At 64.1% G+C, this 18496-nt stretch overlaps 1 protein-coding gene across 3 annotated transcripts in view; it reads left to right on the forward strand.

The window, feature by feature from the left end:
• The window catches only part of sdha (succinate dehydrogenase complex, subunit A, flavoprotein (Fp)), a 123432-nt gene that overhangs the window by 77590 nt on the left and 27346 nt on the right, over positions 1-18496 (forward strand). For all 3 annotated transcript variants that reach the window (XM_072467376.1, XM_072467377.1, XM_072467375.1), the window contains exons 9-11: positions 13719-13914; positions 14676-14847; positions 17306-17424. In XM_072467376.1, the coding sequence (XP_072323477.1) occupies positions 13719-13914; positions 14676-14847; positions 17306-17424 (487 nt within the window). The remainder of the gene's footprint in view (positions 1-13718; positions 13915-14675; positions 14848-17305; positions 17425-18496) is intronic.

Raw genomic sequence — 18496 nt, forward strand, 5'->3', positions numbered from 1 at the left:
CCTCTCTCCCTCGCCCCCCCTCTCTCCCTCGCCCCCTTCTCTCCCTCGCCCCCTCTCTCCCTCGCCCCCTCTCTCCTTCGCCCCCTCTCTCCTTCGCCCCCTCTCTCCTTCGCCCCCTCTCTCCCTCGCCCCCCTCTCTCCCTTGCCCCCCTCTCTCCCTCGCCCCCCTCTCTCCCTCGCCCCCCTCTCTCCCTCGCCCCCCTCTCTCCCTCGCCTCCCTCTCTCCCTCGCCCCCCCTCTCTCCCTCGCCCCACTCTCTCCCTGTGCACTCTCTCCCTCGCCCACTCTCTCCCACTCTCTCCCTCTCCCACTCTCTCCCTCGCCCACTCTCTCCCTCGCCCACTCTCTCCCTCGCCCACTCTCTCCCTCGCCCACTCTCTCCCTCGCCCACTCTCTCCCTCGCCCACTCTCTTCCTCGCCCACTCTCTTCCTCGCCCACTCTCTTCCTCGCCCACTCTCTTCCTCGCCCACTCTCTCCCTCGCCCACTCTCTCCCTCGCCCACTCTCTCCCTCGCCCACTCTCTCCTTCGCCCACCCTCCCTCGCCCCCCTCTCTCTCCCTCGCCCCCCTCTCTCTCCCTCGCCCCCCTCGCTCCCTCGCCCCCCTCTCCCTCGCCCCCCCCTCTCCCTCGCCCCCCTCTCTCCCTCGCCCCCCCTCTCCCTCGCCCCCCTCTCTCCCTCGCCCCCTCTCTCCCTCGCCCGCTCTCTCCCTCGCCCCCTCTCTCCCTCGCCCCCTCTCTCCCTCGCCCCCTCTCTCCCTCGCCCCCTCTCTCCCTCGCCCCCTCTCTCCCTCGCCCCCTCTCTCCCTCGCCCCCTCTCTCCCTCGTCCCCCTCTCTCCCTCGCCCCCCTCCCTCGCCCCTTCTCTCTCTCCCTCGCCCCCCTCTCTCTCCCTCGCCCCCCTCTCTCTCCCTCGCCCCCCTCTCTCTCCCTCGCCCCCCTCTCTCTCCCTCGCCCCCTTCTCCCTCGCCCCCCCTCCCTCGCCCCCCCTCTCTCTTCCTCGCCCACTCTCTCCCTCGCCCACTCTCTCCCTCGCCCACTCTCTCCCTCGCCCACTCTCTCCCTCGCCCACTCTCTCCTTCGCCCACCCTCCCTCGCCCCCCTCTCTCTCCCTCGCCCCCCTCTCTCTCCCTCGCCCCCCTCGCTCCCTCGCCCCCCTCTCCCTCGCCCCCCCTCTCCCTCGCCCCCCTCTCTCCCTCGCCCCCCCCTCCCTCGCCCCCCTCTCTCCCTCGCCCCCTCTCTCCCTCGCCCGCTCTCTCCCTCGCCCCCTCTCTCCCTCGCCCCCTCTCTCCCTCGCCCCCTCTCTCCCTCGCCCCCTCTCTCCCTCGCCCCCTCTCTCCCTCGCCCCCTCTCTCCCTCGCCCCCTCTCTCCCTCGTCCCCCTCTCTCCCTCGCCCCCCTCCCTCGCCCCTTCTCTCTCTCCCTCGCCCCCCTCTCTCTCCCTCGCCCCCCTCTCTCTCCCTCGCCCCCCTCTCTCTCCCTCGCCCCCCTCTCTCTCCCTCGCCCCCTTCTCCCTCGCCCCCCCCTCCCTCGCCCCCCCTCTCTCTCCCTCGCCCCCTCTCTCCCTCGCCCCCTTCTCCCTCGCCCCCTCTCTCTCCTCGCCTCCCTCGCCCCCCCCTCTCTCCCTCGCCCCCCTCTCTCCCTCGCCCCCCTCTCTCCCTCGCCCCCCTCTCTCCCTCGCCCCCTCTCTCCCTCGCCCCCTCTCTCCCTCGCCCCGCTCTCTCCCTCGCCCCGCTCTCTCCCTCGACCCCCTCTCTCCCTCGCCCCCTTCTCTCCCTCGCCCCCCTCTCTCCCTCGCCCCCCTCTCTCCCTCGCCCCCTCTCTCCCTCGCCCCCCTCTCTCCCTCGCCCCCCTCTCTCCCTCGCCCCCCTCTCTCCCTCGCCCCCCTCTCTCCCTCGCCCCCCTCTCTCCCTCGCCCCCCTCTCTCCCTCGCCCCTCTCTCCCTCGCCCCTCTCTCCCTCGCCCCCTCTCCCTCGCCCCTCTCCCTCGCCCCCTCTCTCCCTCGCCCCCTCTTTCCCTCGCCCCCTCTCTCCCTCGCCCCCTCTCTCCCTTGCCCCCTCTCTCCCTCGCCCCCTCTCTCCCTCGCCCCCTCTCTCCCTCGCCCCCTCTCTCCCTCGCCCCCTCTCTCCCTCGCCCCCTCTCTCCCTCGCCCCCTCTCTCCCTCGTCCCCCTCTCTCCCTCGCCCCCCTCCCTCGCCCCTTCTCTCTCTCCCTCGCCCCCCTCTCTCTCCCTCGCCCCCCTCTCTCTCCCTCGCCCCCCTCTCTCTCCCTCGCCCCCCTCTCTCTCCCTCGCCCCCTTCTCCCTCGCCCCCCCTCCCTCGCCCCCCCTCTCTCTTCCTCGCCCACTCTCTCCCTCGCCCACTCTCTCCCTCGCCCACTCTCTCCCTCGCCCACTCTCTCCCTCGCCCACTCTCTCCTTCGCCCACCCTCCCTCGCCCCCCTCTCTCTCCCTCGCCCCCCCTCTCTCTCCCTCGCCCCCCTCGCTCCCTCGCCCCCCTCTCCCTCGCCCCCCCTCTCCCTCGCCCCCCTCTCTCCCTCGCCCCCCCCTCCCTCGCCCCCCTCTCTCCCTCGCCCCCCTCTCTCCCTCGCCCGCTCTCTCCCTCGCCCCCTCTCTCCCTCGCCCCCTCTCTCCCTCGCCCCCTCTCTCCCTCGCCCCCTCTCTCCCTCGCCCCCTCTCTCCCTCGCCCCCTCTCTCCCTCGCCCCCTCTCTCCCTCGTCCCCCTCTCTCCCTCGCCCCCCTCCCTCGCCCCTTCTCTCTCTCCCTCGCCCCCCTCTCTCTCCCTCGCCCCCCTCTCTCTCCCTCGCCCCCCTCTCTCTCCCTCGCCCCCCTCTCTCTCCCTCGCCCCCTTCTCCCTCGCCCCCCCTCCCTCGCCCCCCCTCTCTCTCCCTCGCCCCCTCTCTCCCTCGCCCCCTTCTCCCTCGCCCCCTCTCTCTCCTCGCCTCCCTCGCCCCCCCCTCTCTCCCTCGCCCCCCCTCTCTCCCTCGCCCCCCTCTCTCCCTCGCCCCCCTCTCTCCCTCGCCCCCTCTCTCCCTCGCCCCCTCTCTCCCTCGCCCCGCTCTCTCCCTCGCCCCGCTCTCTCCCTCGACCCCCTCTCTCCCTCGCCCCCTTCTCTCCCTCGCCCCCCTCTCTCCCTCGCCCCCCTCTCTCCCTCGCCCCCTCTCTCCCTCGCCCCCCTCTCTCCCTCGCCCCCCTCTCTCCCTCGCCCCCCTCTCTCCCTCGCCCCCCTCTCTCCCTCGCCCCCCTCTCTCCCTCGCCCCCCTCTCTCCCTCGCCCCTCTCTCCCTCGCCCCTCTCTCCCTCGCCCCCTCTCCCTCGCCCCTCTCCCTCGCCCCCTCTCTCCCTCGCCCCCTCTTTCCCTCGCCCCCTCTCTCCCTCGCCCCCTCTCTCCCTTGCCCCCTCTCTCCCTCGCCCCCTCTCTCCCTCGCCCCCTCTCTCCCTCGCCCCCTCTCTCCCTCGCCCCCTCTCTCCCTCGCCCCCTCTCTCCCTCGCCCCCTCTCTCCCTCGCCCCCTCTCTCCCTCGCCCCCTCTCTCCCTCGCCCCCTCTCTCCCTCGCCCCCCTCTCTCCCTCGCCCCCCTCTCTCCCTCACCCGCCTCTCTCCCTCACCCGCCTCTCTCCCTCGCCCGCCTCTCTCACTCGCCCACTCTCTCCCTCGACAACTCTCTCCCTCGACAACTCCCTCGCCCACTCTCCTTCGCCCCCCTCTCTCCCTCGCCCCCTCTCTCCCTCGCCCCCTCTCTCCCTCGCCCTCTCTCTCCCTCCCTCGCCCCCTCCCTCACCCACCTCTCTCCCTCGCCCCCCTCTCTCCCTCGCCCACCTCTCTCCCTGGCCCACTCTCTCGCTCGACAACTCCCTCGCCCACTCTCTCCCTCGCCCACTCTCCTTCGCCCCCCTCTCTCCCTCGACCCCTCTCTCCCTCGCACCCTCTCTCCCTCCCTCGCCCCCTCCCTCGCCCCCCTCTCTCCCTCGCCCCCCTCTCTCTCGCCCCCTCTCCCCCTTGCCCCCTCTCTCCCTCGCCCCCCTCTCTCCCTCGCCCCCCTCTCTCCCTCGCCCCCCTCTCTCCCTCGCCCCCCTCTCTCCCTCGCCCCCCTCTCACCCTCGCCCCCCTCTCACCCTCGCCCCCCTCTCACCCTCGCCCCCCTCTCACCCTCGCCCCCCTCTCTACCTTGCCCCCCTCTCCACCTTGCCCCCCTCTCTCCCGTGCGCCCCTCTCTCCCTCGCCCCCCTCTCTCCCTCGCCCCACACTCTCCCTCGCCCACTCTCTCCCTCGCCCGCCTCTCTCCCTCGCCCCCCCTCTCTCCCTCGCCCTCTCCCTCGCCCACTCTCTCCCTCCCTCGCGCCCTCCCTCTCGCCCCCTCTCTCCCTCGCCCCCTCTCTCCCTCGCCCCCTCTCTCCCTCGCCCCCTCTCTCCCTCGCCCCCCTCTCTCCCTCACCCGCCTCTCTCCCTCACCCGCCTCTCTCCCTCGCCCGCCTCTCTCACTCGCCCCCTCTCTCCCTCGCCCACTCTCTCCCTCGACAACTCCCTCGCCCACTCTCCTTCGCCCCCCTCTCTCCCTCGCCCCCTCTCTCCCTCGCCCCCTCTCTCCCTCGCCCTCTCTCTCCCTCCCTCGCCCCCTCCCTCACCCACCTCTCTCCCTCGCCCCCCTCTCTCCCTCGCCCACCTCTCTCCCTGGCCCACTCTCTCCCTCGACAACTCCCTCGCCCACTCTCTCCCTCGCCCACTCTCCTTCGCCCCCCTCTCTCCCTCGACCGCTCTCTCCCTCGCACCCTCTCTCCCTCCCTCGCCCCCTCCCTCGCCCCCCTCTCTCCCTCGCCCCCCTCTCTCTCGCCCCCTCTCCCCCTTGCCCCCTCTCTCCCTCGCCCCCCTCTCTCCCTCGCCCCCCTCTCTCCCTCGCCCCCCTCTCTCCCTCGCCCCCCCTCTCCCTCGCCCCCCTCTCACCCTCGCCCCCCTCTCACCCTCGCCCCCCTCTCACCCTCGCCCCCCTCTCACCCTCGCCCCCCTCTCTACCTTGCCCCCCTCTCCACCTTGCCCCCCTCTCTCCCGTGCGCCCCTCTCTCCCTCGCCCCACACTCTCCCTCGCCCCACACTCTCCCTCGCCCACTCTCTCCCTCGCCCGCCTCTCTCCCTCGCCCCCCCTCTCTCCCTCGCCCTCTCCCTCGCCCACTCTCTCCCTCCCTCGCGCCCTCCCTCGCCCACCTCTCTCCCTCGCCCCCTCACTCGCCCCCCTCGCCCTCTCTCTCCCTCGGCCGCTCTCTCCCTCGGCCGCTCTCTCCCTCGGCCGCTCTCTCCCTCGGCCGCTCTCTCCCTCGCCCGCTCTCTCCCTCGCCCGCTCTCTCCCTCGCCCGCTCTCTCCCTCGCCCGCTCTCTCCCTCGCCCGCTCTCTCCCTCGCCCGCTCTCTCCCTCGCCCGCTCTCTCCCTCGCCCGCTCTCTCCCTCGCCCGCTCTCTCCCTCGCCCGCTCTCTCCCTCGCCCGCTCTCTCCCTCGCCCGCTCTCTCCCTCGCCCTCTCTCTCCCTCGCCCACTCTCTCCCTCGCCCACTCTCTCCCTCGCCCACTCTCTCCCTCGCCCACTCTCTCCCTCGCCCACTCTCTCCCTCGCCCACTCTCTCCCTCGCCCACTCTCTCCCTCGCCCACTCTCTCCCTCGCCCACTCTCTCCCTCGCCCACTCCCTCCCTTGCCCCACTCACCCCGCCCTCTCTCCCTCGCACTCCTCCCTCGCCCCCCCCTCTCTCACGCCCCCCTCTCTCCCTCGCCCCACTCTCTCCCTTGCCCACCCTCCCTCGCCCCCTCTCTCTCCCTCGCCCCCCCTCTCCCTCGCCCCCCCCTCTCCCTCGCCCCCCCCTCTCCCTCGCCCCCCCCTCTCCCTCGCCCCCCCTCTCCCTCGCCCCCCTCTCTCCCTCGCCCCCCTCTCTCCCTCGCCCCCCTCTCTCCCTCGCCCCCCTCTCTCCCTCGCCCCCCTCTCTCCCTCGCCCCCCTCTCTCCCTCGCCCCCCCTCTCTCCCTCGCCCCCCTCTCTCCCTCGCCCCCCTCTCTCCCTCGCCCCCCCTCTCCCTCGCCCCCCTCTCTCCCTCGCCCCCCTCTCTCCCTTGCCCCCCTCTCTCCTTCGCCCCCCTCTCTCCCTCGCCCCCCTCTCTCCCTCGTCCCCCTCTCTCTCCCTCGCTCCCCCTCTCTCCCTCGCCCCCCCTCTCTCCCTCGCCCTCCCTCTCTCACTCGTCCCCCTCTCTACCTCGCCCCCTCTCTCCCTCGCCCCCCTCTCTCCCTCGCTCCCCCTCGCCCCCCTCTCTCCCTCGCCCCCTCTCTCCCTCGCCCACCTCTCTCCCTCGACCCCTCTCTCCCTCGCCCCCCTCTCTCCCTCGCCCCCTCTCTCCCTCGCCCCCCTCTCTCCCTCGCCCCCTCTCTCCCTCGCCCCCTCTCTCCCTCGCCCCCTCTCTCCCTCGCCCGCTCTCTCCCTCGCCCCCTCTCTCCCTCGCCCCCTCTCTCCCTCGCCCACTCTCTCCCTCGCCCACTCTCCTTCGCCCCCCTCTCTCCCTCGACCCCTCTCTCCCTCGCCCCCTCTCTCCCTCGCCCTCTCTCTCCCTCCCTCGCCCCCTCCTTCACCCACCTCTCTCCCTTGCCCCCCCTCGCCCACTCTCTCTCTCGCCCACTCTCTCCCTCGCCCACTCTCTCCCTCGCCCACTCTCTCCCTCGCCCACTCTCTCCCTCGCCCACTCTCTCCCTCGCCCACTCTCTCCCTCGCCCACACTCTCCCTCGCCCACACTCTCCCTCGCCCACACTCTCCCTCGCCCACACTCTCCCTCGCCCACACTCTCCCTCGCCCACTCTCTCCCTCGCCCACTCTCTCCCTCGCCCACTCTCTCCCTCGCCCACTCTCTCCCTCGCCCACTCTCTCCCTCGCCCACTCTCTCCCTCGCCCACTCTCTCCCTCGCCCACTCTCTCCCTCGCCCACTCTCTCCCTCGCCCACTCTCTCCCTCGCCCACTCTCTCCCTTGCCCACTCTCTCCCTTGCCCACTCCCTCCCTCGCCCCCCTTCCTCACCCACTCCCTCGCCCCCCTCCCTCGCCCCCCTCTCCCTCGCCCCCCTCTCCCTCGCCCCCCTCCCTCGCCCCCCTCTCCCTCGCCCCCCTCTCCCTCGCCCCCCTCTCTCCCTCGCCCCCCTCTCTCCCTCGCCCTCCTCTCTCCCTCGCCCCCCTCCCTCGCCCCCCTCTCTCCCTCGCCCCCACTCTCTCCCTCGCCCCCCCTCTCTCCCTCGCCCCCCTCTCTCCCTCGCCCTCCTCTCTCCCTCGCCCCCCTCCCTCGCCCCCCTCTCTCCCTCGCCCCCACTCTCTCCCTCGCCCCCCCTCTCTCCCTCGCCCCCCTCTCTCCCTCGCCCCCCTCTCTCCCTCGCCCCCCCTCTCCCTCGGCCCCCCCTCTCCCTCGCCCCCCCTCTCCCTCGCCCCCCCTCTCCCTCGCCCCCCTCTCTCCCTCGCCCCCCTCTCTCCATCGCCCCCCTCTCCCCCTCGATCCCCTCTCTCCCTCGATCCCCTCTCTCCCTCGATCCCCTCTCTCCCTTGCTCCCCCTCGCCCCCCTCTCTCCCTCGCCCCCCTCTCTCCCTCGCCCCCCTCTCTCCCTCGCCCCCTCTCTCCCTCGCCCCCCCTCTCCCTCGCCCCCCCTCTCTCCCTCGCCCCCCTCTCTCCCTCGCCCCCCTCTCTCACTCGCCGCCTCTCTCCCTCGCCCCCTCTCTCCCTCGCCCCCCTCTCTCCCTCGCCCCCCTCTCTCCCTCGCCCCCCTCTCTCCCTCGCCCCCCTCTCTCCCTCGCCCCCCTCTCTCCCTCGCCCCCCTCTCTCCCTCGCCCCCCTCTCTCCCTCGCCCCCCTCTCTCCCTCGCCCCCCTCTCTCCCTCGCCCCCCTCTCTCCCTCGCCCCCCTCTCTCCCTCGCCCCCCTCTCTCCCTCGCCCCCCTCTCTCCCTCGCCCCCCTCTCTCCCTCGCCTCCCTCTCTCCCTCGCCTCCCTCTCTCCCTCGCCCCCCTCTCTCCCTCGCCCCCCTCTCTCCCTCGCCCCCCTCTCTCCCTCGCCCACTCTCTCCCTCGCCCACTCTCTCCCTCGCCCACTCTCTCCCTCGCCCACTCTCTCCCTCGCCCACTCTCTCCCTCGCCCACTCTCTCCCTCGCCCACTCTCTCCCTCGCCCACTCTCTCCCTCGCCCACTCTCTCCCTCGCCCACTCTCTCCCTCGCCCACTCTCTCCCTCGCCCACTCTCTCCCTCGCCCACTCTCTCCCTCGCCCACTCTCTCCCTCGCCCACTCTCTCCCTCGCCCACTCTCTCCCTCGCCCACTCTCTCCCTCGCCCACTCTCTCCCTCGCCCACCCTCCCTCGCCCCCCTCTCTCTCCCTCGCCCCCCCTCTCTCTCCCTCGCCCCCCTCGCTCCCTCGCCCCCCTCTCCCTCGCGCCCCCTCTCCCTCGCCCCCCTCTCTCCCTCGCCCCCCCTCTCCCTCGCCCCCCCCTCTCCCTCGCACCCCCTCTCCCTCGCCCCCTCTCTCCCTCGCCCACTCTCTCCCTCGCCCCCTCTCTCCCTCGCCCCCCTCTCTCCCTCGCCCCCCTCTCTCCCTCGCCCCCCTCTCTCCCTCGCCCCCCTCTCTCCCTCGCCCCCCTCTCTCCCTCGCCCCCCTCTCTCCCTCGCCCCCCTCTCTCCCTCGCCCCCCTCTCTCCCTCACCCCCCTCTCTCCCTCGCCCCCCCTCTCCCTCGCCCCCCTCTCTCCCTCGCCCCCCTCTCTCCCTCGCCCCCTCTCTCCCTCGCCCCCTCTCTCCCTCGCCCCCTTTCTCCCTCGCCCCCCTCTCTCCCTCGTCCCCCTCCCTCGCCCCTTCTCTCTCTCCCTCGCCCCCCTCGCGCTCCCTCGCCCCCCTCTCTCTCCCTCGCCCCCATCTCACTCGCCCCCATCTCACTCGCCCCCTTCTCCCTCGCCCCCTTCTCCCTCGCCCCCTTCTCCCTCGCTCCCTTCTCTCTCGCCCCCTCGCCCTCGCCCCCTCTCTCTCCCTCGCCCCCTTCTCCCTCGCCCCCTCGCTCCCCCTCTCCCTCGCCCCCCTCTCTCCCTCGCCCCACTCTCTCCCTCGCCCCCTCTCTCCCTCGCCCCCTCTCTCCCTCGCCCCGCTCTCTCCCTCGCCCCGCTCTCTCCCTCGTCCCCCTCCCACGCCCCGCTCTCTCCCTCGCCCCCCTCTCTCCCTCGCTCCCTCGCCCCCCTCTCTCCATCGCCCCCCTCTCTCCATCGCTCCCCCTCGATCCCCTCTCTCCCTCAATCCCCTCTCTCCCTCGATCCCCTCTCCCTCGCTCCCCCTCGCCCCCCCTCTCCCTCGCCCCCCTCTCTCCCTCGCCCCCCTCTCTCCCTCACCCCCCTCTCTCCCTCACCCCCCTCTCTCCCTCGCCCCCCTCTCTCCCTCGCCCCCCTCTCTCCCTCGCCCCCCCTCTCTCCCTCGCCCCCCCTCTCTCCCTCGCCCCCTCTCTCCCTCGCCCCCTCTCTCCCTCGCCCCCTCTCTCCCTCGCCCCCTCTCTCCCTCGCCCCCCTCTCTCCCTCGCCCCCCTCTCTCCCTCGCCCCCCTCTCTCCCTCGCCCCCCTCTCTCCCTCGCCCCCCTCTCTCCCTCACCCCCCTCTCTCCCTCGCCCCCCTCTCTCCCTCGCCCCCCTCTCTCCCTCGCCCCCCTCTCTCCCTCGCCCCCCTCTCTCCCTCGCCCCCCTCTCTCCCTCGCCCCCCTCTCTCCCTCGCCCCCCTCTCTCTCCCTCGCCCCCCTCTCTCTCCCTCGCCCCCTTCTCTCCCTCGCCCCCTTCTCCCTCGCCCCCTCGCTCTCCTCGCCTCCCTCGCCCCCCCCTCTCTCCCTCGCCCCCCTCTCTCCCTCGCCCCCCTCTCTCCCTCGCCCCCTTCTCCCTCGCCCCCTCGCTCTCCTCGCCTCCCTCGCCCCCCCCTCTCTCCCTCGCCCCCCTCTCTCCCTCGCCCCCTCTCTCCCTCGCCCCGCTCTCTCCCTCACCCCGCTCTCTCCCTCACCCCGCTCTCTCCCTCGCCCCGCTCTCTCCCTCGACCCCCTCTCTCCCTCGCCCCCCTCTCTCCCTCGCCCCCCTCTCTCCCTCGCCCCTCTCTCCCTCGCCCCCCTCTCTCCCTCGCCCCCCTCTCTCCCTCGCCCCCCTCTCTCCCTCGCCCCCCTCTCTCCCTCGCCCCCTCTCTCCCTCGCCCCCCTCTCTCCCTCGCCCCCCTCTCTCCCTCGCCCCCCTCTCTCCCTCGCCCCCCTCTCTCCCTCGCCCCCCTCTGTCCCTCGCCCCCCTCTCTCCCTCGCCCCCCTCTCTCCCTCGCCCCCTCTCCCTCGCCCCCTCTCCCTCGCCCCCTCTCCCTCGCCCCCTCTCCCTCGCCCCCTCTCCCTCGCCCCCTCTCCCCCTCGCCCCCTCTCCCCCTCTCCCCCTCTCCCCCTCGCCCCCTCTCCCCCTCGCCCCCTCTCTCCCTCGCCCCCTCTCTCCCTCGCCCCCTCTCTCCCTCGCCCCCTCTCTCCCTTGCCCCCTCTCTCCCTCGCCCCCTCTCTCCCTCGCCCCCTCTCTCCCTCGCCCCCTCTCTCCCTCGCCTCTCTCCCTCGCCCCCTCTCTCCCTCGCCCCCTCTCTCCCTCGCCCCCCTCTCTCCCTCGCCCGCCTCTCTCCCTCGCCCGCCTCTCTCACTCGCCCCCTCTCTCCCTCGCCCACTCTCTCCCTCGACAACTCCCTCGCCCACTCTCCTTCGCCCCCCTCTCTCCCTCGACCCCTCTCTCCCTCGCCCCCTCTCTCCCTCGCCCTCTCTCTCCCTCCCTCGCCCCCTCCCTCACCCACCTCTCTCCCTCGCCCCCCTCTCTCCCTCGCCCACTCTCTCCCTCGACAACTCCCTCGCCCACTCTCTCCCTCGCCCACTCTCCTTCGCCCCCCTCTTTCCCTCGACCCCTCTCTCCCTCGCACCCTCTCTCCCTCGCCCTCTCTCTCCCTCCCTCGCCCCCCTCTCTCCCTCGCCCCCCTCTCTCTCGCCCCCTCTCCCCCTTGCCCCCTCTCTCCCTCGCCCCCCTCTCTCCCTCGCCCCCCTCTCTCCCTCGCCCCCCTCTCCCTCGCCCCCCTCTCACCCTCGCCCCCCTCTCACCCTCGCCCCCCTCTCTACCTCGCCCCCCTCTCTCCCTTGCGCCCCTCTCTCCCTCGCCCCCCTCTCTCCCTCGCCCCACACTCTCCCTCGCCCACTCTCTCCCTCGCCCCCCCTCTCTCCCTCGCCCTCTCCCTCGCCCACTCTCTCCCTCCCTCGCGCCCTCCCTCGCCCACCTCTCTCCCTCGCCCCCTCACTCGCCCCCCTCGCCCACTCTCTCCCTCGGCCGCTCTCTCCCTCGGCCGCTCTCTCCCTCGGCCGCTCTCTCCCTCGGCCGCTCTCTCCCTCGGCCGCTCTCTCCCTCGGCCGCTCTCTCCCTCGGCCGCTCTCTCCCTCGCCCCCTCTCTCCCTCGCCCCCTCTCTCCCTCGCCCCCTCTCTCCCTCGCCCCCTCGGCCCCTCTCTCCCTCGGCCCCTCTCTCCCTCGGCCCCTCTCTCCCTCGCCCCCTCTCTTTCCCTCCCCCCGTCTCTCCCCCTCTCTCGCCCGCTATCTCCTTTACCTCCTCTCGATCCCTCTTGCCCTCTCTTCCTCTTTCCCTCGCCCCTCTCTCCCTCGCCCCTCTCTCCCTCGCCCCTCTCTCCCTCGCCCCTCTCTCCCTCGCCCCTCTCTCCCTCGCCCCTCTCTCCCTCGCCCCTCTCTCCCTCGCCCCTCTCTCCCTCGCCCCTCTCTCCCTCGCCCCTCTCTCCCTCGCCCCTCTCTCCCTCGCCCCTCTCTCCCTCGCCCCCTCTCTCCCTCGCCCCCTCTCTCCCTCGCCCCCTCTCTCCCTCGCCCCCTCTCTCCCTCGCCCCCTCTCTCCCTCGCCCCCTCTCTCCCTCGCCCCCTCTCTCCCTCGCCCCCTCTCTCCCTCGCCCCCTCTCTCCCTCGCCCCCTCTCTCCCTCGCCCCCTCTCTCCCTCGCCCCCTCTCTCCCTCGCCCCCTCTCTCCCTCGCCCCCTCTCTCCCTCGCCCCCTCTCTCCCTCGCCCCCTCTCTCCCTCGCCCCCTCTCTCCCTCGCCCCCTCTCTCCCTCGCCCCCTCTCTCCCTCGCCCCCTCTCTCCCTCGCCCCCTCTCTCCCTCGCCCCCTCTCTCCCTCGCCCCCTCTCTCCCTCGCCGCCTCTCTCCCTCGCCGCCTCCTTCACTCCCTCTCTTCCTCCCTCGGTCCCTCTCTCTTCCTCCCTCGGTCCCTCTCTCTTCCTCCCTCGGTCCCTCTCTCTTCCCCACTCGGTCCCTCTCTCTTCCTCCCTCGGTCCCTCTCTCTTCCTCTCTCGGTCCCTCTCTCTTCCTCCCTCGGTCCCTCTCTCTTCCTCCCTCGGTCCCTCTCTCTTCCCCACTCGGTCCCTCTCTCTTCCTCCCTCGGTCCTTCTCTCTTCCTCTCTCGGTCCCTCTCTCTTCCTCCCTCGGTCCCTCTCTCTTCCTCCCTCAGTCCCTCTCTCTTCCTCTCTCGGTTTGTCTCCCTCCCTCAGTCACTCTCTCTTCCTCTCTCGGTCCCTCTCCCTCCCTCTCTTGGTCCCTCTCCCTCCCTCGGTCCGTTTCCCTCCCTCAGTCCCTCTCCCTGGCTTCCCAGAGAATCCTAGGATAAATCCCATCCGGCCCAGGGGACTTATCTATTTTCACACTTTCCAGAATTGCTAACACCTCCTCCTTATGAACCTCAAGCCCTTCTAGTCGAGTAGCCTGAATCTCCTTATTCTCCTCGACAACATTGTCTTTTTCCTGTGTGAATACTGACGAAAAATATTCATTTAGCACCTCTCTTATCTCCTCGGACTCCAAGCACAACTTCCCACTACTGTCCTCGACTGGCCCTACTCTTACCCTCGTCATTCGTTTATTCCTGACACATCTATAGAAAGCTTTAGGGTTATCCTTGATCCTGCCTGCCAAAGACTTCTCATGTCCCCTCCTGGCTCTTCTTAGCTCTCTCTTTAGGTCCTTCCTAGCTAACTTGTAACTCTCGAGCGCCCTAACTGAACCTTCATGTCTCATCTTTACATAAGCCTCCTTCTTCCTCTTGACAAGTGTTTCGACTGCTTTAGTAAACCACGGTTCCCTTGCTCGACCACTTCCTCCCTGCCTAACAGGTACATACTTATCAAGGACACGCAGCAGCTGTTCCTTGAACAAGCTCCACATTTTCATTGTGCCCATCCCCTGCAGTTTTCCTCTCCATCCAATGCATCCTAAGTCTTGCCTCATCGCATCATAATTGCCTTTCCCCCAGAATAACTCTTGCCCTGCGGTATATACCTATCCCTTTCCATCACTAAAGTAAACGTAATCGAGTTGTGGTCCTGGACTTAACGGTGGCTGTGCAACTTAAGGCACTCATTATCTCGGGTGAATATTTAATAGTACCAACTAAAAGGCACTTCAACACCTTTATGTGCCTGAAAGCAATAAGCAGAGATAACTAAATAATTAAGGTAATTGCACTTTAACAAGGTTTGGATAACTTATTAAATTGCCTGAAATGGCCAGCACACCCAATATTTCAGAAGGATTGGTTAATAGTCTCCTATGACAATATAAAATAGCTATTATTAGTTGTAATATACAGACAATTGATTGTTAGAAGTATGGGGACTACTTTATCTGGACTTCTGTGACTTTTGACATTTGTCCTTATTGTTTTAACAGAGGCTGTGGCCCTGACAAAGACCATGTGTACTTACAACTGCACCACCTGCCCCCTGAGCAGCTGGCAATGCGATTGCCAGGTATTTCGGAAACTGCCATGATTTTTGCTGGTGTGGATGTCACCAAAGAGCCTATTCCAGTCCTTCCTACAGTGCATTACAATATGGGAGGGGTCCCCACCAACTACAAAGGGCAGGTAATCACAATTTATTGAAAGCCACATTTCCAATTATCTCTTGATGACCTGATTTCAGCAATATACATTAAAGTTGAATGTGAAGGAAATAAATGACTTGCTGAGCAAAATAAAGCACTGTCAAAGCAATACATTGTTATAAGTAATTAATAAATAAAAATAACCATTAGATTAGAATAGGGTGAGTGCGTATATGTGTCAGTCTCAAGGTGTTGACTTGCGCACCCTCATCCACTGACAGTGGGTGAGAATGTGTTGGTCTCACTCTCACTCACTCACTTGTTTTTTTCCCTCTCGTTCTTGCTTCCCCACGCACAAAGACACTCTCCCTCGCATTCTCACACTCCCCCTCGCATTCTCACACTCCCCCTCGCATTCTCACACTCCCTCGCATTCTCACACTCTCCCTCGCATTCTCAGACTCACTGCCTCCACTCGGGCCCCACAAACTCCCTCTCCTTGGCGCCTGCTGTACTTTCTGTCCTCTCACTGATCATCCCCATCCCACCTATGCCCCTCTACACCCCGCTTCCCCCGTTCACACGTCCCACCATACCTTCGCCGTCCCCAGCCCCACCTTATTTTTGTTTCCCCCGGTTCCTGCCCTGCTGCACCTTAGCATCCCCGGGCCAGGCAGCCATTAGCACACTCATTACCACCGGTGTTCGCTGCCCATTCAATCAGAGACTAATCCTCTCCCTGAGATGCTGCTGATGGGCTCGTGGTACACAATGTTCAAATGTGAATTTTGCCTCTTGCAGGTGATTAACCACACAAATGGGAAAGATTCTGTGGTAACTGGCCTCTATGCCTGTGGTGAGGCTGCCAGTGCTTCAGTCCATGGAGCTAATCGACTCGGTGCAAATTCTCTCCTTGACTTGGTAGTGTTTGGTCGAGCCTGTGCCCTAACCATAACAGAAATTTGCAAGCCAGGTAAGTCTTGTCATTTATTTCATATCTGGACAAGCAGTGCCAGAGAAACTCATAATGATTCATCTCACACCCCAGTCTAGTTTCACAAACTTTTTGAAATGTATTTTGTTAAGGACCAAAGGATGAAAGTCTAACCAGCAATTATGAGAGTAGAAATCTGAGCTCAGAAATCCAGCATTTTTCCCTGACCAAACAGCATGAAGCCTCACATGGTGTCAATCCGAGACCGTTGCTTTTTATAGAGCAACACCAAAGACATTAAGAATCTACATTTAAACCTGTGTACAGTAGCCAACATTGTATCGCAAAATGCTGCAACTCTGAGAGTTAAAAAAATGGGAAAAGGAGTCTTGGAGAAAATGGAGCAAGCACAATATTTTACATAATACCCTGCTGGAATAATCATGGGGGATTTCAATGTGCAGGTGGACTGGGAAAATCAGGTTGGTCGCGGATCCCAAGAAAATTAATTTGTGGAATGTCTACAAGATTTTTTTTTTTTTGCAGCAGCAGCAGCTTTTGGTAGAACCCACTAGGTGGGCAGCATGGTAGTACAATGGGTAGCACTGTTGCTTCACAGCTCCAGGCTCGCTGGTTCGATTCCCAGCTTGGGTCACTGTCTGTGCGGAGGCTGCATGTTCTCCCTGCATCTGCATGGGCGTCCTCCGGGTGCACCAGTTCCCTCCCACAAGTCCCGAAAGACGTACTGTCAGGTGAATTGGATATCCTGAATTCTCCCTCTGTGTACCCGAGCAGGCGCCGGAGTGTGGCGACTAGGGACTTTTCACAATAACTTAATTGCAATGTTAATGTATGTCTACTTGTGACAATAAAAAAGATTATTATTCGGGAATAAGAAATTCTGGATTTGATATGTAATGAGGCAGACTTGATCAGGGAACTTAAGGCGAAGGAAACCTTAGGGGTCATTCTATCATATGATAGAATTTACCTTACAGTTTGAGAGGGAGAAGCTGGAATCAGATGGTATTACAATTGGGTGAAGGTAACTACAATGACATGAGGGAGTAGCTGGCCAGTGTTGATTGGAAGGGGAGACTTGCAGGGAATGGCAGGGGTTTTGGGGGATTATTCGGGAAGCAGAACAGAAATTCATTCCAAGGACGAGGAAACATGCTAAGGGCAGGACGAGGCAACCAAGACTGACAAGAGAAGTCAAGAACAGCATAAAAGCAAAATAATGTGGCTAGGATTAGTGGGATGCCTTAAAAAGCAAACAGAGGACAACTAAAAAAGCAATAAGGGGGAGAAGATGAAATGTGAGTGTAAGCTAGCTAGCTAATATAAAAGAAGATTGCAAATGTTTTTTTAGATATGTAAAAGTTAAGAGAGAAGCAAGAATGAGCATGGGCCACTGGAAAATGAGACTGGAGAAGTAGTAATGGGGAACAAAGAAATGACTGAGGAACTGAATAGGTACTTTGCATCAGTCTTCACGGTTGAAGACACTAGTGGCATACCAGAACTTTAGGAGACAGAGGTGAGTGTAGCGATTATCACTAAGGAGAAGTTGCTGAAAGGTCTAAAACTGGATTAATCACCCGGATAGCTGAGGCGATTGTGGAGGCATTGGTGGCGATCTTTCAAGAATCACTGGAGGCCAGGAGGGTCCCAGTGGACTTGAAAATGGCTAATGTAACACCCCTGTTTAAGAAGGGAGGGAGGCAGAAGATGGGAAATTATAGGCCAGTTAGCCTGACTTTGGTCGTTGGTAAGATTTTAGAATCCATTATTAAGGATAAGATTGAGGAGTATCATAGAATCATAGAATTTACAGTGCAGAAAGAGGCCATTCGGCCCATCGAGTCTGCACCGGCCCTTGGAAGTGCATGATAAAATAGGGCTGAGTCAGCACGGCTTTGCCGAGGGAAGGTCATGTCTGACAAATCTGCTAGAGTTCTTTGAGGAGGTGACAAGGAAGTTCGGCATAGGGGTGCCAGAGTACATGATTCATTTGGATTTCCAGAAGGCCTTTGACAAGGTGCCATACAGGACACTGCTGAATAAGATAAGAGCCCACGATGCTACGGGCAAGTTATTGGCATGAATAGAGGATTAGCTAACTGGCAGAAGGCAGAGAGTGGGGATAAAGGGGTCTATTTCAGGATGACCGTGGTGACTAGTGGTGTTCCGTAGGTGTTAAAAACAAGGGTGGCGCTAAGTCCAAAGGTGGCGATTTTCGGGGTGTCAGAAGACCCGGGAATCCAGGAGGAGAAAGAGGCAAACGTTCTGGCCTTTGCTTCCCTGGTAGCCTGGAGACCCCGAAGCAGGAGACCTGGCTATCGGACATGGCTAGTTTTCTCTATTTGGAGAAAATCAAGTTCGCCTTGAGAGTGTCACTGTTAGGGTCCACGTCCCAGCAGAGTTAAATTAATTCAATGCTTTCAAAACCAGTTCTTGGAATCTGAAGTACTCTTGCCTATTGTTTTGAATCCAGGAGAACCTGTCGCACCAATTAATCCAAATGCTGGAGAGGAGTCGGTAGCCAACCTTGACAGATTGCGATTTGCTGATGGAGCCACTCGCACATCAGAGCTCCGAAATAACATGCAGAGGGTGAGGGAAGAAAAGCACCTTTCAGAATTCTCCACTTTATACATTTTTTGATCACATTTTTGAGTGTACAGGGATAATTGCCACTGTGAAAGTGCAGGAGCTTTCTATTTCTAAACAAATTTTACTCATCAATATGAGTGTTATTTATTTATAAAAATAAGTGTGCAACATTATGGGAATAGAACAGCCAATTTTTTTTTTAATGGTTCCAAACCGGTAGCACAGTGGTTAGCACTGTGGCTTCACAGCGCCAGGGACCCCGCTTCAATTCCCGGCTTGGGTCATTGTCTGCTGAGTCTGCACGTTCTCCCCGTGTCTGCCTGGGTTTCCTCTGGGTGCTCCGGTTTCCTCACCACAGTCCCGAAAGACGTGCTGTTAGGTAATTTGGACATTCTGAATTCTCCCTCAGTGTACCCGAACAGGCGCCGGAATGTGGCGACTAGGGGCGTTTCACAGTAACTTCATTGCAGTGTTACTTGTGACAATAAAGATTATTGTTATAAATAGATGTATTGGCCTGTAGATTTTAAAATTATAAGGACCTTTTTTGATTTCTTAATAGTTGTTCAGTGATATATATGCAATTATTTTGTGATGTTGAGACAATTCTTGTGTAATTTGCAAGATAAGTTTTAAATGGAATTATAATACAAAAATTCTCATGATTTGCAGAACAATCAATTTGATTCGTATAGACACCTCAACAAATTTATTACTCCGTTGTTTGACCAAAACTCAAGCTATCAGTGAAGGAATACCGGGTGTCTGAAACTGCATTGTTATTGCTGTAACAAAAGTATCAGACATTGATGTAATTTACAAATTATACGAGTTTGGCTCTAAATTGATCCAGAAATCATAACAGGTTAATAAACCAGTCAGCCCTTCGAGCCTGCTATGCCTCTCAGTTAGATTGTGGTTGATCTGCATCTCAATTCTGTCTACCCACTTTGGTGTCATGTCACTTGATACCCTTACCTAATAAAAGAAAGCTCCAATTGTTCCAGCATTCACAGTCGTTTGAGCATTCAGGTTTCTACTACCCTTTGTGTGAAAAAGTGTTTCCTGGTTT

This window comes from Scyliorhinus torazame, chromosome 11 (genome assembly GCF_047496885.1).
Source record: "Scyliorhinus torazame isolate Kashiwa2021f chromosome 11, sScyTor2.1, whole genome shotgun sequence".
In the NCBI taxonomy this organism is placed as follows: Eukaryota; Metazoa; Chordata; class Chondrichthyes; order Carcharhiniformes; family Scyliorhinidae; genus Scyliorhinus; species Scyliorhinus torazame.